This window comes from Puma concolor, chromosome A2 (genome assembly GCF_028749965.1).
Source record: "Puma concolor isolate L17-30 chromosome A2, mPumCon1.1.hap2, whole genome shotgun sequence".
Taxonomy (NCBI): domain Eukaryota; kingdom Metazoa; phylum Chordata; class Mammalia; order Carnivora; family Felidae; genus Puma; species Puma concolor.
The window spans coordinates 115009230-115036432 of record NC_141668.1 but is presented as its reverse complement, the minus strand read 5'-3'; the positions used below and the strand labels follow the sequence as shown (position 1 = coordinate 115036432).

The 27203-nt window shown below is 54.9% G+C and overlaps 1 protein-coding gene across 2 annotated transcripts in view; it reads right to left on the bottom strand.

The window, feature by feature from the left end:
• Positions 1-27203, bottom strand: part of FBLN2 (fibulin 2) — an 89820-nt gene that overhangs the window by 39598 nt on the left and 23019 nt on the right. For both annotated transcript variants that reach the window (XM_025921523.2, XM_025921531.2), the window contains exon 2: positions 20726-22066. In XM_025921523.2, coding sequence (XP_025777308.2) covers positions 20726-22007 — 1282 coding nt within the window. In that variant the 5' untranslated portion in view covers positions 22008-22066. The remainder of the gene's footprint in view (positions 1-20725; positions 22067-27203) is intronic.

Below are 27203 nucleotides of genomic sequence, written 5' to 3'. Positions count from 1 at the left end.
GGAATAGACTAATAAAGGGGCAGATAGGACAATAATCCCTTTAGCACAGGTAGCCAATGGGGCTTTCAGCAATCTCTCCCTGACTTTTTTGCTCTCCTCTGGGCTTTCACGGACTCCCTCATTTCTGGCCACTTTGCCACCTTGCCTGAGCTCTTGGCCAAGAGGCCGTGCAGTGTCCCTCGCCTGCTGGTTATTTGCAAGCACTGTGGACAGGACGGGAGGGGCATCTCCCACCGTGACAGCTACAGCCTGGCCCTCTTTCTGGCCTCCAGTGACATGGGCCAGCATCACATCATCCTGGCTTCTGAACACTCCACCACCATCTGCCTCATGGACTCTGGCAGGGAGCCTGCCTCTGACATCCCCGAGTAGCAGAGGGGGAACAAACCCACTCCGGGAAACAATCACCTTCATCTACTAAAGCGGAAGATACCCAAAGCCAATGATGCAGTGATCTCACGTTCAGGTATACGCCCAGGAGAAACAGGTGCCCAAGGGCTCCACCTGGAGACCCACAAACAGAAGCCCCGAACTGGAAACAAGCCAGGCGCCCGTCCACAGGAGAAAGGGTGAATAAGCTGTGACAGGACCACATGATGTGAGCACATGCATTACAACCACACACAACAACGTGGACGGATCTCAGACAGGACCTTGGGGGGAAGAAGCAAGTCACAGAAGAATACGGCATACTGCCTTTTACATGAAGTTCAAGAAAGGGAAACAGCGGGGTGCCTGGGTGGCTCAGTCGGTTAAGCGTCCAACTCTTGATTTTGGCTCAGGTCATGATCTCATGGTTTGTGGGTTCGAGCCCCACATTGGACTCGAGGCTGACAGCACAGAACCTGCTTGGGATTCTCTCTCCCTCTCTTTGCCCCTCCCCTGCTTGTGGTCTTTCTCTCTCTCAAAAATAAACATTTAAAAAAAAATTTTTTTTAAGTAGTATGATTACAAAAGTCTAAGACTCAGACTAAAGTCTAAGAGTCTTTAAAAAAATAAATAAATAAAATAAAGTCTAAGAGTCTTTTAAATTGTGACCTAAACAATGACATTAGCCAGACATAAAAGGACAAATATTATACGATTCTACTTACATAGGGACCTAGAATAGGCAAATTCAGAGAGACAGAAAGTAGACTAGAGGTAACCAGAGCTGGGGGAGGAGGGATGGGGAGTCTGTTGGATGGGCACAGGATGTCAGTTTAGGAAGACGAAAATGTTCTGGAGACGGATGATGTACCATGTGAATGTACACGTGTCACTGATTTGCACACTTAAAGCTAGTTCAGGGTGCATAGGTGGCTCGCATCTGAGTTTGAGTTTGGCTCAGGCCATGATCTCAGGGTTCATGAGTGTAAGCCCCACTTGGGGTGAGCTCAAGCCCTGCTTCATTCAGGTGAGCCCTGGTTCTCTCTCTCTCTCTCTCTCTCTCTCTCTCTCTCTCTCTCTCTCTCCCCCTCTCCCTCTCCCTCTATCTGCCCCTTGTGGAATTCTCTCTCTCTCTCTCTCTCTCTCTGCTCCTCCCTCACTTGTACCCTCTCTCTCTCAAAAACCAAACTAAACAAAACCGAAACAAAACAAAACATTTCAAACAGCCACTCTTATGTGTATCTTACTGCAATGAAAAAAAAATGCATTGCAATGTAAAAAAAAAAAAAAACTGACCCAGCACTTCCCCATCCAGAAATCTAAACTGACAGACTCCCCTTCCCCATGGGCTCAAACATGCAGGACTGGGATGCTTGTCACAACTGAATTTGTGACAGCAAAGATCCAGAAACAACCCAAATCTCACCAAGAGGGCAGTGATTAAATAACTGATGTTCTATCCGTCCACTCTTACGCAGATGTTAAAAAGAATTAGAACTTCATTGCATTTCTATGATATAATTTCTGAATGTCCTATGAAGCATTAAGAAGAAAAGGCTCAGCGCTGTAAAGATGTCACCATCTATCACTTTAAAGGGATGTGCGGACGTACATGGAATATTTCTGGAAGGACATTCGGAGATGCCGATGACATTGGTTGGCTTGGGGAAGGACCCGACCATGGGAGGGAGGAAGCAAACTGACATTTCACTGTCTGCCCCTTTTGTATTGTTTATCTGTTTCCCGTCGTGTGCAGGTACTGCCCATTCAAGAGGCATTCTGTGATGAAAAGGTCCTGAATTCTGGAGATTATACCCTCCTTTGATCACAGGACAATGGGTGCCCTGAACAAGCCAGCCCAGAGGTCGCGACCCCTCTAGACAGTCCCCCACCTCCCAGACATTAAAGCCCTAAAGAACTGTGCTTGGGAATTGCCGCCGAAAAATGTGTGCACCTGGCAGGAGGGTGATGAGCGGGCCATCTCCGCCAGCGCCCTGTTTGGACAGGATGTTTGAGGGGCCTGAGCAAACAGCCCAGTGCCGCAGCTCTGATGCTCCCTGCAGCCTGGTATTCTTAGGGGCGGGTACCTGCAGGCCCTGGGAGTGCCTGGAATCCTCTTATAGTGACTGCAAACTGGATAAACAAGAAAGATTCCTGAGTTCCGTGTCCCTGCACCAGGATCACAGACACAATGGCCACACACAACCGGAGCTCCCGGGCTGAGCCCACCCACCAGGGCCCACCCAACTCAGCCCCTCCGAGATGTCTTCCTCCGCCACCTGCCACCCAGCACCCGGGAAGGGCAGTCCCCACCCTCCGGTGCCCTTTCCAGCACCTCCCATCATCCTGCTTCCTTGTGTGGGGGTGTTTACTGCCTGCCCACATCTGCCCAAGTCACAGGCGCTGGGCTGGCTGCTCTTGCTGATGGGCTGGAGGCTGGTCTCTGCTCTGGCTGAGCCGCCTGCAGGGGCGGATGGGGGTGGGGTAGGGTGGGGGCCCTGCTGGAACTCACTGCATCTTCCCTTCAGCTCCAGAAAGGGGCTCCTATGCGCACCCCCATTTTACAGAGGAGCAGTCTGCTGCCCAAAGAGGAGGTCCCACTCGCCCCAGACCACATAAGCAGCCAGGAGCAGCCACAGGATCCTAGGGGAGCGGTGCCTCCAGACTGCGGGCCACTGAGCATAGTGCGGAAGCCAGCAAAGGAGAGGGTGAGGAAGGAGGCAGGCAGGGGGAGTCCAAGATCCTCTGTAGCAGCTGCTCCAAGGGAAGCAGCCCCCTCTCAACTCCTCGGGCTCCTTCCCCATTGTCACCATGGGCAGAAAAGAGACCTACTTGTATACAGCCCCTCTCGATTTCTGACAAGGCCAACAAGGACAGTCTTTTCAACACCTGGTGCTGGATGAGCTGAATATGCATTTGAAAAAAAGAATGAAGGGGCGCCTGGGTGGACTTCAGGCCCAGGTCATGACCAATGGGCTGTGAGCTCGAGCCCCGCATCAGGCTCTGTGCTGACAGTTCAGAGCCCGGAGCCTGCTTCGGATTCTGTGTCTTCCTCTCTCTCTGCCCCTCCCCTGCTCAGACTCTGTCTCTCTCTGTTTCAAAAATAAAAATGTTTTACAAAAAGAAAAAAGAATGAATTTTGATTCCTACTCACCCCCCCCCCCGCGAAGAAACACATCTAAATATGATCTAATGTGAAAGGTGAATCAAGTTAAAATGTCCAGAACATAACATAGGAAAATATCTTCACAATTCTGCGGCAAAGATTTCTGTAAAGAGACACAAAATACATTAACGTAAAAGTAAAGATCAGTAACTTGGATTTCATTAAAATTAGGGATCTGGGTTCCTCAGAAGACAGCATTTGCAATGTACTCATCAGATACCATCATTAAGAGAGTGGAAAGAGGGGGGCACCTGGGTGGCTCAGTCGGTTAAGTGTCCAACTACGGCTCAGGTCATGATCTCACGGTTCCTGAATTCAGGCTCTGCGTCCAGCTCTGTGCTAACAGCTCGGAGCCTGGAGCCTGCTCTAGATTCTGGGTCTCCTTCTCTCTCTACCCCTCTCCCACTAATGCTCTGTCTCTCTCTCTGTGTCTCAAAAATGAATAAACATTAAAAAAAATTTTTTTTGTAAAGAAAGTGGAAAGAGGGGCACCTGGGTGGCTCAGTTGGTTGAGCGTCCAACTCTTGGTTTTGGCTCAGGTCATGAGATAGAACCCCACCTCTGGCTCCTCGCCGGGCATAGAGTCTGCTTAAGATTCTCTCTCTCTGTCTCTCACTCTCCCTCTCTCTCTCTCTCTCTCTCCCCCTCTCTCTCTGCCCTGCCCCCATGGACCCTCTTTCTCTCTCTTAAAAAAAAGGAAGAAAGTGGAAAGAAAAGTCACAGAACAAAATACGGTAACATGTGATCCAAAAAAAGACACACAGAATAAAGAACTCCCACGAATCAGCAAGACAAAGAAGGCCAATTGCAAAACAAGCAAACGACGACACAATGGCCAACAGTGATATGAAAATGTGCTCAACATCATGAGTTATGAAAAAATGCAAATTAAAACCATAACGAGATATCACTACATAGCCACCAGATTGGCTGCAATGAAAAGGAATGACAACATCCAGCGTTGGCAAAGATGGAGAGCAACTGCCGGTGGGGAGGCTAGCCGGTGATATACTTTGGAAAAAGCAGTGTCGGCTAACGCTGACCGAATCCCTTATCATAGCAATCTGATTCCTAGGTATCTATCCGCCGTGAATGCCTCTGTTGTCCAAAGACTCTTGATAAAAACGTTCACAGCAACTGTATTCATCACAGCCCAAAACTGATAGTGGCCCAAATGGACCTCCATGCTAGAATAGAAAAATAAACCATGACTTGTTTCCACAATGGAACAACAAAGAGCCATCTTGCTAAACGAACCACTGCCATATGCAACATGGTGAGTCTCCAGCTATCTTGAGTGGGAGAAGTTAAATGCAAAACACCACATTTCCCATTATACAAAATAAATTCAAGGACAGGCAAGATGGTGATAAAAGTCAGCATCGTGGTTCCCACGGGGGAGGGAGAGTAGGAATGGCTAACAAGGGGCAGCAGGAAAACTCTCAAGTGCTTCAAGTGTTTTATATCTTGATTTGGGGTGGGGGGCTGCCCTGGTGTATTCCTATGTGAAAATCCACTGAGCTCTTCTGTTAAGATCTGTGTGCTTCACATATGCTGCACTTGACAAAGAGCATAATAAATACAATAAAAATACGAAAATAAAAAGTTGTAAAGGGAGTACTGTTATATTAATCGAGACTTAAAAACACTCAAGAGTGGGGCGCCTGGGTGGCGCAGTCGGTTAAGCGTCCGACTTCAGCCAGGTCACGATCTCACGGTCCGTGAGTTCGAGCCCTGCGTCGGGCTCTGGGCTGATGGCTCAGAGCCTGGAGCCTGTTTCCGATTCTGTGTCTCCCTCTCTCTCTGCCCCTCCCCCGTTCATGCTCTGTCTCTCTCTGTCCCAAAAATAAATAAAAAAACGTTGAAAAAAAAATTAAAAAAAAAAAAACACTCAAGAGTATCCATGGCATAATTTAGCACAAACTTCTAGAAAGAAGGAAACTCAGAAGATGTAACAACTACATATGAACCAAATAATGTCCAAACCACCCTTGATTAGATATTACTTTACAAAACTAGGCAAAAATACACTTTGGGGACAAGGTGAGGAATAAGAATATGGTCTGAGAATCGGATGGCATGAGGGAATTAGTAACTGAGTTAAGAGTTGGATCATGGTACGCAGTAGTATTGGAGAGAAGCGTCTTTATTTTTTAGAGTTACGCCATATACACGGCGTCAAGACTGAAATGCTTCCATCACACGTATACACACGTACATGTGCATACACACTCCGTCTCAAAGGGGACAGAGGAGTAAGACCTATATAATTAGGGGGCTGAGACTTCCCTGAGCCCTTAGAGCAGCCCCACTGAGGGTCCATCCCAGCTGCCTGGTGTGAGCCGGGTTCCAAGTGGAATCCGGGGATGCTGGTATGTTGTGGCTGGTAGAGCCACAGATATGAAGGGGACTCTCTGGTGGGCTTTGCCGATGTGGAGGGCCTGTGAGGCCCCACGGCACGTGGCCGCAGCATGATCTTTGGGAAGCTTTGGGAGGTGGTATCTGAGCAGCAGGATGACCCATGGACAGGCCCTACCCTCCACGGCTTTCCAGGGAGCAGATGGTGGGATGGGGTGTGTGCCTGCCTTCTGCATTTTAACTGGCCATTTTCGCTGAGGCATTTACGGTTGATGAAAAGTCAACTCTGTGCAAAAAAAGAAAAGTAGCTTGCACAGAAGAACAGGCTTTCCTGATCAAGAACAGTGCAAAAACGTTTGACAAGCTTAGTTCTGTTCAAAGGGAGTATGCAGGGGCATCTGGGTGGCTAGGTCGGTTGAGCCGCCAACTCTTGATTTTGGCTCAGGTCATGGTCCCACGGTCTGTGAGTTCGAGCCCTACATCAGGCTCTGCGCTGACAGCATGGAGCCTGCTTGGATTCTCTCTCTCTCTCTCTCTCTCTCTCTCTCTCTCTTTCTCCCTCACTCTCTCTGCCCCTCCCTCAAAATAAATAAAATTAAAACAAACAAACAAACAAAGGGAGTATAAGGAAGTGGCATCATTTTTATCGGATGCCACCCTAGAAAGAGTCACCAGACATAGAGAACCTTGAGGCAAACTCTGAAAAGCTGAATGGGACCAGCCCCATCTTCTGAGAAAATAACTTTCCCAGAACAGGGACAGGACAAAGGTCCATATGCTGGGACACAGGAGTGGGCAGCTCACATTCTAAGAATGAACCAGTCATTGGAAGATCACTCCAGAATTAGAACATGGCAAAGAGCCTTCTGAAACAGTACACGTGTCCAAGGGCGGATGCCCATTACGGTCCTTCACCAACTGCTGGCCTTCATCTAAAACACGAGACGAGCTATCCCTCCTTCCGCTCAGGATCACCCCAGGCTACCGGCCATGTCCATGGCCTGCTGAAGCTCACAGAGGCACCAGACCCAAGGGCGAGACCCCTTGCTCGCTGTGCTCCTGGAGGAGGCCTCTCCCAGCCCCCACCCAAGTGCAGCCTTCCAATATCACTCCAACCTCAAACCAAGTGTGTGGACCTTCCAGAACTTCAAGACACCCGGGACGTGTTCTGTTCCTCCTCAAAAAGCACTGTGAATTACATCTCCTTCGTTATGAGTTTAAGAAACCTGCTGCTACTTAAGACACTCTATGGACTTCTGCTCACGGAGGAGTCTGATGAAATTCTGGTTCTCGGGACGGCGTTTTGTTCTATACCTGAATCTTACAAAGGACTGAATTCTATTTCACTGGTCTTTCTGGATAGTTCGATTTAATTACCCGTCCATACGTACCACACATATATACAGTTTAGTAAGAGAGGTTTAACTATAAGCAATTTTGGTTTCCCCAGGCCAGTTTTTTTTTTTTTTTTCCCGTAAGAGCACGGTAAACGTTTATTTTTACCTTAATAAATAGTGATGGGTTGAAAAATTACAAAAATTAAAATATCGCATAAAAAATCGGGTCAGTTTTTTTTTTTTTTTCTCCTCTTAGAGGCAAACAGGAAGCAGGGTGTCACCAAGGTTTCCTGCAAAGCCCCAGGTGGCGGTGCTGACGCGGAAATCTTGCCTGGAGAAGAGGCAGTGGGTGCCCCGGGCTCAGTCACCACAAGAGGCAGAGGGGCTGCAGACCTGTGATCTCAGGCTCCCAGCATTCCCAGGGGGGATACCACAGGGCCAGGCTGGGGCCCTTCCAGAACCAAATTCCCAGTGACTCTGCCCAGCAACTTTACATTTCTCTTAACTGACATATTTGGGACTACAGCCCCACCAAGCCCTGACTCCACCTAGGTCTTTACCGGATCTCTCCCCCACCCCCCACGTACCTCCATCTTCTGTCCCCTGCAGCCTGCAAGGGATTGGCGACTCAGTACTCAGCAGAGCAATGAGCCCATCCCAGGAGCCCAGGAGAGGTGGGCTGACAACCCCAGTCTACACTGAGGGCCACATCTGGGTGTCAGTGGGAGCAGAGAGCTAGGACGCCAGAGAAGCCACCCAGAGCCCCGTTCTTCCCTCCACTGACTGAGCACCCTCAGGCAAGACCCTTGGCCTCTCTGTTCCTGCATCCAGGTTTCAGGGGCCATGGGGTGACAGACAGGGAATCAAGGGTCCTTCTTTGGGTGCTTACCCACCACCCACGCACTGCCTACCTGCCAAGTGGGGCAAACTTGATGGGGAAGAGACAGAAACCCAGCCATTCTGTAGCCGGGTTCCCACCTCTGGCCCAGATCTCGGCCTGGCACTCCAGACTCACACACCCACTGTCAAGGCAATGTCTCTACCGGAGTGTCAGCAACTGTCTCCCACGCCTCCAGAACGAGACTGTGAGTAGCCCTTGCCCGCAGATTTGGGGTCACTCCTCTCAGGAAGCACATCCCCCAAACCATACCTGGGAGGTGTGGCATCTTGGAGAGATCCTGACCCCTCCCCGGCCACACCTATATATCCATCCTCCACCAAACCTGCTGCCTGTCCCCATCTGTCCTGGATCTGCCCTTGGCCCCGCTCTTCACGGACAGAGGCTGGCCTGGAGGGGCTGCGGCATGGGTCCCCAGGCAGGCGTGGCCACCTCTCCGGAAGACCACAGCTCCTTTAGGACCTCAGCTCTTGCTAGGTTCCCCTTCAGGCCTGGGTATGAGAGATGCCAATGCTGGCACGGGCCCTGCTGGTCCCCTAACCCCACCCTCACCGTGCATGTGGCCTCTTCACTCTCTCCAGTGGCCCTTCAAGTGTGTCACTGGTTTCCTGGGCTTTGACTCTGCCGGGCAGGGAGGCCTGGGAGGAAAGCACGCTGGGCTGGGAGTCGGGATTTCGGGGCCCATCCCCTGAACTCACGGAGAGTCTTTGGCCACCCCTCATCCACCTCCGGCCTCTGTGTCCTAGCTGTGTAATTAGGGGTGGGAAGGGGTAGGGAAGGTGGTGCTCTGTGGGTCTAAATTGTGGCAAACCGGACCACTGCATGCTTCACCGGGGCTTTAATGAATGTGAACTTGTTGGCAACATTTACAAATTGGGAGCCTTCATATAAAATTCCAGGTCCCTGGCTTCTTTTGGACAACCCAAACTTAGGGGCCACGCTGGACCTCCCCTGCCCCAGGGCAACAATCGGAGCTGGAGAGCAGCTGCATTCCAGGTGCCTTCCTGGTCCCACGGCCCCCACGAGACCCCATCAGCTGGCGGCTCTTGCCTTCCAGCTGCCTCACCTCAAGCATCTGGCTTTGCTTCCCCATCCTGTGCCTCCAAAGGTCTGCTCATTATAGCAGGTACATGCACCCCAGGGTGGGGCTGGGGGGTGTTCTCCTTTTCGGTTCCCACCGGATCCCTGGCTCAGAGCACGTGGCCCATAAACATGCTGAGTGAGTGACTGGGACAGACGAGAGGGTGGAGGCTGCGGGCTCAACAAGACAGGTTCTCTCACTCTCCCCCACCCCACCCCACCCCTCTCAGGGGCTGGGTGCTCTCTGTACCCAGGCAGGTGGCTCCCTGCAGCCAGACTGTGTTCCTCAGCCTCTTCCACCCTCCCCGACATGGATCCCAGAGAACCCCGGAATCCCAAACTCTATCCCAGGAAGGGTTCTGAGGGCCAAGGGCACACACACCGCTTGGACCCTGTGTGCCCCTTGCGGGCCTGTGACACAGGGCAGTCCTGGAGCCCTGGTCTGCTGACGAGAACTACATACTCGTGTCGGGCAACTAGGCAAACCTGAGGAGGCAGTCAGGGCAAAGGGCTGAGAGTCCGTGGTGGCAAACGTCTGCTTCATTGCCCTCAGTGGCCGTGGACAACCGCCTAACCTCTCTACACCTCAGTTACCCCACCTCTCGTGACAGGGGCGTCACAAGGCTTAGCACCCCGGTACACATCCCGTGACAAGCACGGCAGCAGCCATGGAACGAAGGCTCCCACACACAGGCCAACCTGTGACGGTGGAGACTCACGGAGAGCAGCCCCTCCCCACCTCTGGGCTGTCGGCCTCACCGTCAGGCTGCGCCACTGAAGCAAAGACCTCAGGGACGGGGCGTTCGCTGACTCAGTTGGCAGGTGCTGAAACAGAAGTGCAGGGTGGGGAGGGAACAGCCGGGAGGAGCCCTGCACATCTGGAGGCAGCTGGAGTGACAGCGCAGGGGTGGGGAGCAGGGAGTGAACGCCCCCCACCCAGCCCCACTAGGCCTGGCCTCGTTGCTTTTTCACCAGCGGGAACAACTGCCAGCCACCAGAAAAGACACACACATCTGTTCACGTGAACAAAAACACAAGTCCGCACCCGCACCCCCACCCCCAGAGAGCAGGGGCCCTCTGACCCGGGAAAGACGGCAACTCAGTCCTAAGCAGCTGCCCCGTGGGGGCTGACATCCCGTCTCCTACTCCTCTCAGTGATCCTGGGCCAGTAAGATGGCCCCCCCATCTTGTGGATGCAGAAACTGAGGCCCAGAGAGGGAGAGTCAACTACCTGAGGTCACACAGCCACAGTGGCAGAGGCAGGATTCACACCCAAAGATTCACCCTCTGAGGACCAAGCTGGCTCATCTCTGATACGACGGGCCCCAAGCCCATTTTCCCAGTATGGAGACTCCCGGAGTGGACGAGGAGGGCCCAGGAGAACTCCAGCCCACACGATGCTGACCTCAGTCTGCAGAGGCCTCCCCCTCAAAGCCCCAGATGCTGCAGGACAAAGGACCCAGAGGCCACAAAAAATCCTAGCGGGGGCTTGGAGGAGATGCTGGCAGGCAGAAGATACTGACACCGCCCTCGGGGAAGCCCTGAACACAGACTCCTCAGCTCCAGTTCAGCAAGGCACCCAGGATTCTGGGAGGCTCAGGGTACAGGAGGCCAAAGGGCTTGGTTCAGCCTCAGGACAGCCGCATCTACTGTCTCAGGTTCAGTAGATAAACAGGAAGCAGCCCAGAGCACAAAAGCTGTTGTCCTCCTGACAGAGATCCTGGGGCTGGAATCAGCACACAGGACACCAGCTGTGAATAGAGCCCTCCTATGCAACAGGCCCCAGCCCAACACCAGCCTTCTGCCAACTGAGAACACAGCTGTAGGAGGCAGCCCTCAGGAAAGCCCATTTTACAGATGAGAAAACTGAGGCCCGAGCAATAACGCAATTTGCCTAAGGTTGCACAGTCTAGGGAGGGGCAGAGCCAGCTCAAACCCGGGGAGCTTTGTACCAGGCCTACCTAAGGAGGCAAGCAGGAAATCCAGACATGCCTTAAGCATTGACGATCCCGGGTTCAGACCTGGGTCTGCCACTTGCTGCTGGGCCACGGGCCACACAAACGTTTCCCCCGTTGTGGGAAGGGACTCACTGTAAAGTCGTTTGGGACTAAGTGAAATGAGGTACATGGGGCACCCAGGGCAGCACCCGGGGTAGATTCACTGCACTGAAAGCCCCAATTCTCCTCCCTTCCTTTATGCACACCCTGCGCAACGTGACCTCACGGCCCTTGAACCTGGGCTGGCCTCGTGACCGGCTGGCAACAAAACGTGGCAAACGAAACAGGTCTGCTAGTTCTGAACCTAGGCCCAAGAATCCTTGCCTGCTTCTGGTCTTTCTCCCGGAGCCCTGTTTCTGGGGCGAGAACAAGCCAGGGCTAACCCGCTTGAAAGGCACAGAGTGCAGAGAGAGGAGACGGGACACCCAGGCGGAGGCCGTCCCAGACCAGCCAGTCCCCACGGAGCTGCCAGCCGACCACAGACACTCACAAGCATGAGCCCAGCTGACATCAGTCACTCCTGGCGGCCCCGTGGACTTGGGAGCAAAAATGAACGTTGATTGTGCGGTTGGTTGCCCCTCACACTACTATGGCGATAGATCGTTCATAGCGCGACCAAGGTATGTCCCCAGAGGGAAGAGCTGGCGCTGGTGTGCTGAGAGGGGCAGAAAGACCAGCTGGCACCCCCACACGGGGTTGGCCAGACTTGCCGAGGAGCTCTAGGCCAAGGCGGGATGGGTGGGGGAGCACAAAACCCTCATGTACACTAAATCCACCCCACCCCACATGCCATCTTCCACCTCCCAGGCTGGCCAAGTTGAGAACATTTTAGAGCACCTGCTTCATTTTCTCCTTAGCGCCTTGCACCATCTAACACAGATCTTCCATACTCCTATGACTGTGTGTCCCCCTCCAAGCCCGCCACGGACTGGGAGCTCTGTGAGGGGGATGGGAGGTCCACCCATATTCTGATCACTGTGCTGTGTCCCCAGCACCCGAAGCCATGCAGGAGGCACTCGGTAACTATTTGTGGAATAAAGAAACGGGAAAACGCATTCTCCTGTATTACAGGTATGAGCAAAACGTGGCACCCTTTTCAAAGGAGGTTGAGCCGACATCTACCAAGGTTGTTAAGTACGCATCCTGTGTTTCCTAAAGAGGAGCACACAGGAGCCAGCACCTCCCAAAAGGGTGTGTGCAAGCAGTCATGAAGAGACTGGCTCGGGCAGTTACATGGTAATACTTTTCCTAATGGTCAGACTTGAAACAGCCCCAACACCCCTTGACAGGACAATGAACAACGGGACTGGGGTCCACACATACAGCGGAGCACCCCTCAGCAATCAGAAGGACCAGCTAGAGCACACGTAACCCAGGGAACCCCGGAAAGGCTGTGCTGACCCAACAGGAGCCAGACACAACAGAGAACAGACTATATGGTCCCGTTTATAAAAGTCTGAGAGCAGAAAATTCATGTCTGCTGTTAGAAGTCAGGGCGGCGGGTCCCCGTGACGTGCACTGAGGGGGTGACCTGGCTTGTCGCATGATGTTTTATGATCTGAGTGCCTGTCACATGAGTGTGTTCATTTGTGAAGATGTATTAATGCGCTGTGTGCTTCTGATAGGTTCTATTGATTATACTTCAATAATGTTACAAAAAATATCTAAAATATGTAAAGAAATGCACAATGACCCAGCGCTCCACACCATGGCATAGCATAAAGATATTCACTAGAGCATTGCCCTTTTTTTTTTTTTTTTTTGACAGAGAGAGAGAGAGAGAAGAGAATCCCAAGCAGGCTCCACACCGTCAGCACAGAGCCCGACTTGGGGTTCCATCTCATGAACCGTGAGATCATGACCTGAGCCAAAATCAAGAGTCAGATACCTAAGCGACAGAGCCACCCGGGGAACCGCTAGAGCGTTCTTTTCAATGGCAAAAGGCTGGAAACAAGCTGAACATCCATCAGGAGGGACTGGAAAGTAAAGCTGGAACACAGGCTGGTAAGGGAACTCTCCACATACTGACAAGGAAGAACTCCAAGATGTGTTGTTAATGGCAAAAAAGCACAGGGCAGAACGGTGTGCATGATATGTTAGTGTTTGCATACTGACCAGTGGTTCTCAAGTGTGGTCCCAGGCCCTGGAGGGCTCCCAAGGCCTTCCCAGGGATCCCTGAGGCAGCATTATTTTCATAACAACACTACATCACTTGCCTTCTTCATGCTCTTTGTCCCACGAGTATACAGCAGAGCTTTCCAGAGACAACATGACATTGTGATGACGCCATCGCTTCAGCGGCTAATGGAATGTGTGCTGTGTGGTCTGTGTTTTCTAGAATTTTCTAAAGTGAGCTCATGAAAAGATGGTCAACATCATCAGGCATCAGAAACACTGCAAATCAAAACTGCAGGTACCATTCCCAGCCGGTGGGATGACTGTACTCAAAAGGACAGACAATAACAAGTGTTGGCGAGGATGCGGAGAAGTTGGAACCCTCACGCATTGTTGGCGGGAATGTAAAATGGTGGGGCTGCCGTGGAGAGCGGTCTGGCGGTTCATTTGATGAGTAAACATGCCGTCACCACATGACCCAGCAATTCTACCGAGAGAACCAGAAGCAGCTGTCCGCACAAAAGTACGTACGTGGGCATCGATAGCAGCAGTGTGCCCCTAATAGCTGAGAGGTGGAAACACAATGTCTGTCAGGGGATGAATGGATGAAAAACACACTAATCCACACCACAGAATGTTATTCAGTCACAAAAAGGAACAAAGTACAACGCTTGCTGCAATACGGATGAACCTTGAAAGAATTATGCTAAGTGACAGAAGACAGTCCCCCGAAGACCACATATTGTATGATTCTGCATCCAGGAATGTCCAGAATGTGCGAATCCACGGACGGAAAGTAGCTTGGTGGTTGCGGGGGGCTGAGAGAAGGAGGAAACGAGAAGGGGCTGCTACTGGGTGTGGGGTTTCTTTGGGGAGTGATGAAAATGTTCTAAAAGTGGAGTCTGATGATGTCTGCACAACTCTGATAAAAACTACTGAATTGTACACTCTTAAAGAGGGGACTTTATGGTGCATGATTATATCTCAATAAAGCTGTTCTGAAAGAAAGAAAGAAAGAAAGAAAGAAAGAAAGAAAGAAAGAAAGAAAGAAAGAAAGAAAGATGGAAGGAAGGAAGGAAGGAAGGAAGGAAGGAAGGAAGGAAGGAAGGAAGGAATAAAGAAAAAGGAAAGGAGAAAGGGAGGGAGGGAGAGAGGGAAGAAGGAAGGGAGGGAGGGAGGGAGGGAAGGAACATAGTTTTAAAAATTAAAACAAAGAAACCCACTACAGGCCTAGCCTTGGCCTGTGATCCTAACTATGGGGAGTGGCCATGAAATGCACCCATTTCCTCCAAGTGCTACATGCTGTGGGACAGGCAAATACAGGGAGAGCCCAGCTAAGGCCACTCAGACCCACTGTGTCTCCAGGTGCCCCGTGGGAGCCAGGAACCCACCCACCCCCCACACTGGGAGACTGCAGCCCCCTGCCCAGCTCTACCGACACCTCCAGAAAAGCCCCCATCCCCTCTCAGGATGCCAGTTTCTCTTCCATGAAACAGAATGGCCACACAGACCACGGGAAGAAAGTCTCTGCTCTCACAGGTGCCCCCAGCACAGGACCCGACCCCACTGCCAACCAGGGCCAGGCTGGGGATAGAACCGGGCAGCGCTGGTCCAGCCAAGCACAGAGAGCGCACCCAGTCTGCAGGGCGGGCAGCCCCCTCCCAGCTCCCCAGACAGCCCGCCTGGGGCACACAGGCCTGGTGTGCCCACAGCTGCCAATGTTCAAGGAAAGCCCTAGAGCTGAAATTTACATGAAACCTTCCCATTTCAACCTATTCCCAACAAAATTCCACTGCTTACACAAGTGCTCTGCAGAAAGAAGGTAACGGGCGGACCGAGGGGAGGGGCGTGCACCATTTTGACAGCACAGCAGGGAGATGCGTGGGCAACACCGGCCCACGTCCTCACTCCACGCAGGCCTTGCTCCTAACGCCTTGGTCCTCACCACAGCCTCGGGCCCGTGCAACCGTGCCATTCTGTCAACAAGGAAAATGGGGCTCAGAGGGGGTGACGTCCCAGATGTCCCAGGCCCCAGATCACACAAGTCAGTGGTGGGCTTTAGACTGAGGACTGACGGCGGACGTGCAGGGTCTGTGGTGGGGGGGGTGGGGGGTGGGACCCTTGTCTGCCCATCCTGTCGCTCACGGTAGGCCCCACATGGCCCTAGCAGTCAGACACCCCATTTCAAGGCCCTGTGGTTTGGAGTAAAGACAGGAAGGGCTGGCCGGGCCCTCTTGTGAGCTCTCCCGGCCGGGCTCTGCTGCTGAGTAGGGTCACAGCCCCCACAGGGCGACTCCGTCCCCAGCCTGCTCCAGGAGCCTGGAGCTCTTGCAGGAGGTAATTCTGTTGCATGCGACCTGGGCTCAGGGGTCCAGAATCCCAACCGGGTTCCCTCAGGCCCCACACAAATTTAAATCTCCCGCAGGCCAAGACGAGAAGAGAGGGGAGGGTCTGTGAGGATCCTCTGGGGAACAGGAAGAGTCTAGGCAAGTCCCTTTCCTAGAGTCACGGCCTGGTGATTCTGGGCAGGAGGTAGGAGGGGGCAACTGGAAACCCACAGACATAGGGAAGGCCCAGTGATTGTCCTGTGTCCCTCCTTCCAGCACCCAGAGGGAGTGCTGCACTGCACAAATAAGATCATACCACCTCCTGCCTTACACCTTCAATGGCTCCCCACTGCTCTTGGGACAAAGACCCAAATCTTCATCCTGAGGATCAACACCATCACGGTCCCCTACCCCTCCCCAGCTTCATCCCAGCCACACAGCCTCCTTTCCATCGATTTCACTCCCTCCAGCTACAGGGCCTTTGCACGTGCTGCATCCTCGGCTTGAAGCACTCTCTTCTCTCTGCTTGCCACCTACTGGCCACTCAACAAGCCCTCGTGCTCAAATATTACTTCCCCCAGGAAGCCTTCCCTGATCCCCAGGAGAAGTCAGATCCCCGAGACAGACTCACAGAGCACACCCACCTCCTTCCTCAGCCCTAGTCATGGCTCAGAATGTCACTGGGTCATCTCCCCCACTAACCCGTAAGCTCCCCAGGAGCAAGGATGGTGCTGGGTTTTGTTCTACACTGTCCATTCAGCATCTGCCACAGCCCATGGACACACCAGGCACTCAGAAATGACAGGGATGAAGACAAGAAGAAACGCAAGGGAACCCTGGATCCAACATTCCCTGCATGTGTGTCCGCAGACGAGCTGCCTGATGCCTCTGCTGTGACCTAAGGGGGCGGCAGTGAGTATTAAAGGGGTTAATTATCACAGAGTTCTCACGACAGTGCTGGCACAAGTCACAAACACTACAAGGGGTGTGCAATTAATACAGTTATTTGAGTTTACAGTTTCTCTGTTAACTGGAATGTCAAAGCATCCAAGGATGCCTGTCCTGCAGAATCTGATTACATGAGGGTCCTGAGTAAGGGGCCCCTTTCCTGCGACGTGGTCTGGGGGCCCACAGGGGTTTGGCTGGAGCCTTTTCCCAGGAGGGGGAAACTCCGACTTCCTGAGGGCCACCCTGCCCCTTGGGGCCCAGAAGGGCAGTGGGGAGAAGTCCCTGGCTCTCTCCATCATGCCAGCCCAGTGGCAGAAGGGGAAGGCACTCTCACAAAGCCCCCTGAGTGACAACAGACATCAGACCCCTTCTCCCCGGCCCAGAGAGCCGGGCATGTGGCTTCCATTAGACCACATCTGGACATGCTCAGAGGCAGCCGGGATCCCTGGCACGGCTCTGCCTCAAAGACGAGACCCCCACCCCAGCAGGGCCTGGGGCAACGGCTGGAAACTTCCTTCTCCTGGCCCCAGGGCTGCCATGGCAACATGGCTGGGGGTCATTTCCGGCCCCACGGCCTGCCTCTCAGCCAGCCCCACTGGTGAGCAGGGCAAAGCTACCTCCCCAGCTTCTCCCCACTGAAGGCCCCTCCATCACTTGGGATGCCCCAGTCCTCTCTCCCCACAGCAGCAGCCAGGGGCCTCTAACGTCCCCACTTCCCAAAGGATGCTCAGTCGGGCACCTGACCCCCACCCATGAGCTGTGTGTCCTCAGTTGCGGCCACGAAGAAATCTGTGTGTGTGCTTATCCATTTAATACCCATCTCCGCCATCAGACCTCGGAAGGGAAGAGGCTGTGCCAGCCTTGTTCGCTGGCACGCCCCTGGCACAGACAGCGTGCTCCGAAAACATCTGTAGATTGGAGAAGAGAGGGGGAAGAACCACGGCTAACAGTTTTCACTACTCAGCAAGCGCTGAGCTCCATGCTGAGCACTGGGCACGCATCAGCTCCCTGAAACCTCAAGACATCCCCATGAAGCAGGGACTTTCCTGCTTACAGACGGAGAAAATGAGACCGGAAACGGCGAGCCGCCTGCCTAAGTTGTACAGGTAGTGGAGCAGAGTGCCCGGATTGGTGGGTGGCGGTGGGAACACTGGGTGAGACGAGGAGGAAAGACGGATGGGGTGGTGGGAGGCAGGCCAGTCCTTGTTTATCTGGCCAGGGCCAAGCTCCCCCAGCTCCCAGCGTCCCACACCTTCCTTTTCTTGCACACCAAAAAGTGCAGCCGCCTGTCCATGCCCTGATGACTCTCTCTGGGCTTTCCATGTGCTGGGCCCTCTGCCAGGACAGCCCTCAGATGGGATAAGGGACACTCAATCAGGGGCCCCTGCCCCCAAGCAGCCCTCCTCAAAGGCCACACCCCAAAATCCATCTGAGAAAGCTCAGGGCAGAGAAAAAAAAAAAAAAAACTAGGGCTCCTCAGAACAAAGAAAGTCTCCAAGATTCCAAAGGCCCAGAACCACAGAGAGGCCTCTGGAGCAAGAGGCAGGGGTGGGGGCGGAGGCTACAACCCAAACACACTGCATGTACCATGCTCCAGCCAGGCCTGCAAGCTCTCCCCGGCTACACATGTACTTCATTACAGCCCCCACCCCACCCCACCCCACACAGGCTCCCCACATCCTGCAGGCTCAGGGCTGGGTGAGGAGGAGCCCCCCTGAAGCCCACTGCCCTGGGTCCGGCCCACCAACTCCCCCTGTGGGACCTGGAGCCACTCCTCTCTGACCCGCACGCGCTCGGTGCTCAAGAAGAGCCCACCTCCCCGGCGTGTGGGAAGGATCCAGCCACGGCAACGGGGCCTGGCACCTGGGAGGTGCTCGGCAAGGGTAAGTTCTGTGCCCTACTCGCCATGACCGGGCTGGAAGGAGAGCCATCTGGCTGGGGAGACTGACTGCAGGTCAGCGGAAGCCTGCGGCATCACCCCCTCGCCGCAGAGGCACAAGCTGTGCACAGTCTATGTCCGACCAGAGCCGCAGGACTTGAGAGCTGTGGGCAGCAGGGTGGGCGTCCGGGAATGCTGCAGAAATCCCAGATCCCTCTCCTCTCTCTCTCTCCCTCTCCCTCTCGCTCGAGAGGAAGAGAGACAGGGGGAGAGCGAGAGGGAGGCCCCCTCGTGCCCCCCGCTCCAAGAAACCTTCCCAGACACCACCCAGGCATCCCTCCCTCACAGCCCCCAGCCTACGGACATGGGCCATAGCGGTCCATTTCTGCCTCCCCAGGGCCCACCAGGGCCTGTTCACAGTGGATGCCTCAAGAAGGCTTATAAGGAACATTTACACAGAACACAATAGGGATTGAACGAGACGCAGACTCTCAGCTATGGGGAGGGATCTCTAGACCATCAGACACCCGCCTAGGGTACCCTCAGAGGTGAGCCAGGGAGCCAGGGAGGGGTGGTGGTGAGGGGATCAGACAAGGCATAAAGATTCAGGGAAAAGCTTCCTGGAGGAGGTGCTGCCTGAGCTGGCTGGGAACAGTGTGAGCAAATGGGTGGAAGAGAGGGAATGTGTCAGTATAAGGTGTTTGTGGGATGGAAGGGGAGCTAGGGTGAGAGAGGGTGACAGGGGGTGGCCAGAAAGCCCCCACCCATTCCCTTTTATTCACCTTATGTTTACATAGCACCAACGGTGTTGCAGGCCCTGCTGGAGGCCCTCAGGCATAGCAGAGGAGATGATAGATGCGGTCCCTTCACTCGTGGTACTAACATTCCACTAGGGGAGACAACATTAAAGAAACTATATACTATAATGCCAGGTATTTCTAGGAGAAATTGAAGCAGGGTAAGAGAAAGGCGGGTGCTCTTTTAACTGGTCAGAGAAGGCCTCTCCGGGGAGGTGACCTTGAAAAGAGAGCTTACAAGAAGGAAGGAATGAGCCAGATGGACACCTGGGAGAACATTTCAAGAGGGGGGAGCAAGTGCAAAGGCCCTGGGGCTAGAAGTTACCTGACAGGGGGTAGGAAGCCAGTGCAGAGTGGGTGAGGGGGAGAGACCCATAGGGACTGAGTGCTTAAGCCCCAGCCACAAATTCATATGTTAAAACCCTAATGGGGATGGTATATGGAGATGGATCCCTGGGGACATAATTAGGCCATGAGTGTAGAGCCCTCAGGATGGGATTAGTGCCTTTCTAAGAGATGCAAGAAAACGCGCCCCTTCTCTTGTGTATCTCAGGTGAGATATACCCTCATCGGCCAGGCAAAGACATAACGAGCAGACAGCCAGCTGCAAACCGGGAAGCAGGCTCTCACCAGACACCAGGTCTGCCGGCACCTTGATCTCGGCCTTCCCAGCCTCCAGAACCGTGAGAAACAAATACTTGTTGTTTAAGCCCCCTAGTCTGTAGCATTTCTGTTAAGAGCAGCCAGAAGAGACTAAGACAAGGGTGACGGAGAGGTGGTCCAGGAGGTCACACTCCAGACTGTGCCGAGCCCGTGGCCCGAGAGTGAGTTCTGGCTTCTACTCTGAGTAGGTGGGAGCTAGAGCAGAGTGATGAGCGGAGAAGGGAAGAGAATGACAGGTGTGTAGACAGGACCCCTGGCCGAAAGGGGTGGCGACCTGGTACCGGGTTCTCACAAGGGGCTCCAAGAGGCCACATCCCTTCTGCTGCCACGGCGGGACAGAGAACACAGCCCTGCCCAGAGGCTACTGTCAGGGAAGATGTGAGCAATTAGCTGTGTCTGCAAAACTCCCCACTTCCTGCCAGGGCACCTGTGGACCCCACTGGGCCCCGCCTGTCCCTGAGTTAGAACCCTCCTCAGGAACCTTCCAGCCCTGATAAGGTATGCCTAAGAAGCCCTCAAGCACAGCCCTAGAGGCACCCCAGCACCTACCGCAATGGGGACCTCACCCCTACCTACCCCATCCCCAGGAGCAAAGCCAGGGAGAAAGCTCCATCATGTTAGAGTCCCCGGCCCCGTAGTGTGGGGGCTGGGCTGGCTGCCTCTAGCCTGGCCCCACAGACTCAGCTTCCCCTGCCCCAGGCAAATGTGCAGGGACCTGGGGCACTGAAGGGGCCCTAAGGCTGCCCATCCCTGGGCTGAGTGCTCCTGGAGGAACTAGAAGAGAGTCTTACCTTCAGGGTTACCTCTGGGGACAGAATGGACAGAGTTGGGATCCGTGTCCTCCTCTGGCCGAGAATGGAGCAGCACCGGCGGCTGCCTGGGCGCTTCCTGGGTAGGTGGGACCCAGGCTGCCTCACGAGGAGATGTCGTCAGGATGGTGTGGGTACTGGGCTTCGTCGTGCCCTCGGGAGAGCTCAGTGTGGACTGCGTCGGGGGGACGCTGGCCGTGCTTGACACCGGAATGGGCCCGGCTCCCTCTTGCCCGGCCCCGTGAGGAGTGACCTGGGCTTCCGGGATGAGGTTCTCTTCAGGCCCCACCCTAGCCTCTGCCTTGTCCTCCTGGGCAGGGAGACCAGGCCCAGCTGGGCCTTCAGTGGGCCGGCCATCCAGCTCCCCGGGGCCACCTGCGGCTGGCTGCTCCCTGAAGGTCAGCTCCTCTGTCTGCCCCTGCCCTGCCCCGTGGCTGTCCTCCGTCACTCTCCTGGCTTTGGCTTGCACGGGGGCCGGGGGACCCAGGGCAGCAGCCGCCGTGGGCCTAGGGAGGGCGGCCGGCCAGGGGGTGGCCTGGATGGTGGAGGACGGCTGACTGCCACCTCCCAGAGCGGCTGGGCCCCCTGGGCCCGCCTGGAGCTCTCCTGCCAGGGCTGCTGCAGCTTCTGCCTCGGCCACCTCCTGGTCATAGCTGTAGGGGTCCTCGTAGTGCCTCTCGGGGTCACCCTCCTCAGCATCCGAGAAGTTCCCGGTAGCAGCGGCACCTCCATGGCAACCGGGGAGCTGGTAGCAGATGAGCTCACCCCCGCTGTCGGGACAGTGGCAGGCCCGGCAGGGCGGGAGGTGGACCGTGTGGCCAGCAGCATACTTGCGACCGCCGTGGATGCAGCCCACCTGGCCGCACTGCGGGCAACTGTCGGCCACCAGCACAGCCTCGATGCAGTTGGGGGGCAGCTCCGGGCACAGCATGAACTGGCAGCTGATCTTGCCACCACCAGGCGGACAGGTGCACTCGGTGCTGCCGAAGTCCACGAAGTAGGACTGGCCGGCAGGCACCCGGCCACGCACAAAGCCCCCCTGCAGGCAGTCGTAGTACTGGTAGCCTTCACAGGCACAGCCCCGCTGCACACAGGTAGCACAGCAGGCGCCCGGCTCCAGGGCCTCCTCGATGCAGTTCTCCAGCGGCGGGCACTCGACACCCGTGCAGTCCTGCCTCGGGGCCGCCGTGCCGGCGCTCAGGCCCAGGGCCAGGGCCACGGCCAGGGCCAGCCAAGCTCCTGCGGGCTCCCAGAGCAGCGCCATGGTCCCACGGCCAGTCCAGATGCCGCCTCAGGATGAACTGCGTCCTCTCCTGCGAGGCCCTGGGGGGAGCAGAAGGAACACCCGTCAGCACACAGGTCGACGGAGCGTCAGCCACCTTCATGCAGGCGTGTGCGCCCCTGGAACACGGCACACCCACGCACACGCTCCCGGTCGCGACTGCTCAGACGCACAGACGGGGGCATCCACAGTCGCTCAGGCACCACAGGTGCTGACGTCCTGTCACCAACACGGCCCCAAATCAGGGCCGCTGACCCCCCCGCCCTCACCTGCCTTCTGACATATGCCTCCTGAGAGGGAGCCTCCTGCCCACAGTCACATACACACACACACACACACACACACACACACACACACACACACACGACCACCCAAAAGATTTCTGTTCTGCAGCCATCCACCCAGTGGCTCGGGCTGCCAGCCAGAGGATGTGGTCAGACAGACGCTGAGCAGGAACAAGCCCCCCCCCTCCCCAGCCAGCCGAGCCACCCCACCCCAACTGCAGCCCTCAGACCCCAGGGCTCAGGAACACCCCCCAACAGACCTCCTTGGACTACAAGCTTAGCCATAGGAGAGGTTCCTGCCAATGTCCTCAGCTGCCTCAGCAAATGTCACCACCATTCCCAGAATTATCCCCAAAAATTCTGTCCTTCACACCACCCACCCCCACAAGACCTGTCCACTCGCCCCCAGAACAGCTCTCTACCCTCTGCCCTCTTCTCCTCATTTCCCTGGCCCTCCCCCACCTCCAGCCTCACCTCCCATCTGCCCTAGGATATGCCCGTCACGCTCCCCGCCCTCCCCAACTCCACTCAGCCCTTTCTCTGCGAAGCCGTGTGACCTGAGAGCAGCTGACCCCAACACGCTGTGGCCCCAAGCCCTGTCGACGCTTCCCTGCTCTGGCAAGGGCAGATCTGCCATCCGGGTGGGAACCGCCCTGACCCTGCCCTCACTCCCAGACATGGGCTCCTTCTCCACCCACCGCAGCGACCTAAGCTATTGTTTGCAGTCACTTTGCTAAAACTGGCTGGCTTTCTAAAAACAGGAAGGGGAAGAAATACACAATAAAGTGACATCTCTAGTATTTTAAGTGTTTGTCATTGCAAACCTAAAAATATATAATAATAACTTCTTCGAAGTTTCTGATGGGAGGAGAGAGGAAGCAGAGAGCAGAGCCACCACTGTTTCTAGAAGACGCAGCCTCGTGCTGCCCGCCGCCTGGCTGCGCCCAGGCAGAGCGGGCGGGCGGGACTGGAGTTCAAGGGTCAGGGGGACAGTGACAGCAACTCAGCAGCACCCAGCACGGCGGGACAAGAAGGTCTGCCTCTGCTGACCAGTCAACCAGAACTGGTGCTACATTATGGCTTCATAAGACGGCTTCACGGCCGTTCTGCCCGTGCAGACACTCTGGTGTGGGGAGGCAGGCAATAAACCCACAGCAATTTGGCAGATTACTGAATGCCCGGCAGTAAGAAGCACAATGGAGAAATGAATGACAGAAAGCAAGGAAATGTGACAGGAAGTCACTGGGCTGTGGGAAAGCCTATTTTAACAGGGGTGGTCAGGCAAGGCTTTTCCAAGGAAGTGCCATTTCAGCTGAGGCATGAATCAAAGGAGACGGCCATGTGAATATCTCTGGAGGTAAAGGCATATCTGTATGTCAGCTGGCCAAATAGCAAGCGCAAAGGGCCCGAGGCAGGACCAGCAGGGGGGAGATGAGGAACAGCAGAGGGCCACCACAGCTCGGCAAATGAGCAAGGATGATGTGGGAACAACAGTCAGATCAAGCAGTGCTTCTGGAAGCCTTGGATTGGAGTCTGGAGCCATGTGATGGGACTCTTTACTTAAAGGAATTCACCTGGCTGCTGTGTTGAGAACAGGGGAGCTAGACAGGAGCAGGGAGACCAGGGAGAGGGCATGAGATGGCCAGGGTGGCAAGGGAGGGGAAGCAAGAGAGGATGATGGAAAGGGGAATTACTGAGAAGGTAGAACTGACAAGGTTTGCTGATGGACTGGATGGGGTGTGACAGGAGAGGAGTCTGGGACGAGCCAAGGTTTTGGTCTGAGCCCCTGGAAGGATGGAGCTATGGCTTCCTGAGGCAGAGAAAGCTGTCAAAGGAGGGCCTGGTTGGGGGGGATGCAGCCCAGTTTGAGCCATGCCAAGTTTGAGAAGCCCAAGGAAAGCCCAAAAGATGGCAAAGACACCGACAGACATCCCCACCCCTGACCCGAGCTGAGAAGCCATCTCAGAAGGCGGGTGGCTCCATAACTTGCGACTAGGAATGGGCCATGGGAAGACCCGGGGCCTGTGATCCCCACTGACCAGGGGGATGGCCCTCTACCTGAAGATGGTGGGGCACAAAGGCCCCAAAGCGGCCCTTGAGTCCACTGTCAACAGTGTCATTTAAGGAAGGAAATCTTCGCAGACCAAGACTAAAACCCTCTTCCTACCTCTACCCCAATCACACAAACAACACATCCCCCAGGGGCAAACATTCCCACCACTGGCTGGCAGGCTTCTCCCAGACCTTCTCCCAGAGGAACTTTGGTCCCAGCCAGCCCTGCCACACTCCACCCACCCCACCTCACTTTCTCCCACGAGCTGGTCCCCTAGTTCCTCTCGGCCCCCTGGGTGCCCTGGTCCTTGATCCCCCCAAGCGTCACATTCTGCCCACACCTAGGTGATTCCAGATCTTGGGTTCGCCCATCACTCCCACCCCAGGCCCAGGGGAACCATAAAGAACATCAGGCCCTGACTTTGTGTTCTCATTTGCTGAGCAAGGCCCTCGCCCTCTCTGAGCCATTTGTATATAGTGAAGAGCTCCATCACACCTTAGGTCACAGCAGGGGGCCCACAGGTGCTGGTTAGCCGAAAGTGTGTTTTGTTTGTCCCACACAGTGGGTTTTCGGTTTTAAATTAGTTATACCAGCATTTACAAATTAGAAATGTTCATGTGAAAATTCAGGTGGGAAGGGAAGGGAAGGGGAGGGGAGGGGAGGGGAGGGGAGGGGAGGGGAGGGAAGGGGAGGGAAGGGGAGGGAAGGGGAGGGAAGGGGAGGGAAGGGACGGGGAAAAAAGGAAATCCAGGTTTCTGACTCTTCCTGAAAACCACCAAGCCCTGGCCACCCTCAGATGTCACACAGGGTATGGGCTCCTATAGTCTCCGTGGCCTCATCACTCACATACATGTGGTTGGGTGTGCTTGAATTCAAGGTCCCCCGAGGTCTGCCCCTAAACTGGAAACCTCACGGTCATTCTATGATCTCCAGCTGAGAGAATGGAAGCCTGGGGCCCTCTACACGCTGCTCAGAGCCTCCTGGTGCCGTCTGAAGGTTGCGTGCCCACCTTTGAGAAGGGGCCACAGGTGAAAAGCTTTCCTCCGTTCAAGGATGGACCAAGCTGCTAGGGGAAGGGGTGAGCTCCCTGTCCCTGGAGATAGGCAAGCAGGGCTGGAAACACACAGGTGAGAAGTAGGAGGCCACAATCTCCACACTGCTGGTTCTCAGATTCAAACATGTCCCTCCTGGAGACTCCAGCTGCTGTTTTCCCACGGCCCCCACAGCCAGTGGCCCCCTTAATGTCTGGCTTCTGCCGACACCCCCTCCCTCCAATCTAAAAAGAAGAGCCACAAGAGGAGGGGCTGAGAAAGGGAGCCTGACCTCCCTGCAGGGGGGAGCCCCAGCAGCCAGACTGTGGTCACAAACAAAGAGCCTAGAGCCAGGCTGCCCAGTGCCTGCAGGCTGGGTCACACACTCCCAAGGTGGGAACTTATTAAGGGCCAGGCAAATGCAAAGCAAAACTCTCACAGATCAGACTGGCAAAGCTGGCAAGTGTTTGCACATTAGTAACAAGAAAATTGTTATTATTATAATGCTAGTTGGCCTAAGTGACCACTGGAGCAGACACCCTGGAGAGTGACCTACATGCCTTCAGGCCCACATGGGCACGCACTGCGGGCTTGCAGAGTTCTGCCGCCAGCAAACTATCCAAAGAAATCTGCAGCAGGTCCACAGGCCCACGGTCGTCACCGGGTATTCATCCCGTGGTCGGTGGGGATACCACAGCAGGTGCGGGCCACTGTGCCAGTTACCTGTCCCTAGATCCACTCCCCTACCCTCATCCACCCTGCTCTGCACCTGGGAGGCTGACCTCTTCAGACTGGAGGTTCCTGCATCCTTCAACAGCAGCCAGAGGGAAGGAGAGAGAGAGCGGGGAATCTATTCCCCATCTCCCTCCCTTCTTCCCTCCAGGGCAGGGGTTTGGTCACAACTCCAGTTGGGTGACCCTGCTGGGTTCTGAGAGCTGCCTCTCCCCTACCCCTGCAGGCCCAGGGTTCCAAGGACTCCCCACCCACAGCCATGACTCCAAGAACTGCCCCAACCCTGCCCACACCTCTGCTCTAGGTCTCCTCATTAACCACTCCTCTGGTAAACCGTGTGAGCCCCACCCCCACCCCATTTCCGGCTAGGATCCTGACAGACACACACCCACAAAGACCCTACAGAACCCTAAGTCAATGATTTGGTGTGCACAGAGCAACAAGGACGGACCTTAAAAACAGAACACTAAATGGAAAAGGTAAGAAAAAGCACAAGCCAGCCCGACACCGTTCATGCGGAGTAAAAATACACCCGCCCAAGGTAAAACACACCATTTGCAAAACACAGGCAAACAGAAACGCACTGAGCAGAACTGGATGTCTGCCATAGTGGGGAAATGGAATGGCGTGGGGAGCAAAGATAATGGGAATAAACCAACCAATAAAATAAAAGCAGGACCCTGCAGAGACCAAGATAATAGTGTGTTATTATTGAGGAGTATAATTAACTTAACTATTAGTGCCTGAGGTCTAGCTGAATAAACAAAAAGAATCCCACGTCCTAACTGGGCCCCCTCTACAAGCAGGAACCCCACCAGCCTCAGGGAGGGTTCAGTGGGGGGTCCTTCCTGCACCCAGCTCCAGGGTGGGGCACGGTCCCATGACCACACTCAGCCAAATCCACAAAGCTTATCCCCTCTTCACTGTGACTGGTTGAGGGATGGGCCTGGGAACACCAATGAGACTCAGAACCCCAAGTCCTCCCATACGGGAATGGCAGTGGGGATGCAGGGCCGCGTGGATGAGGCCCAGCAGCTTCCACCTGGGTCTCTGAGGGCACTGGGCCACCAGGGAAGAG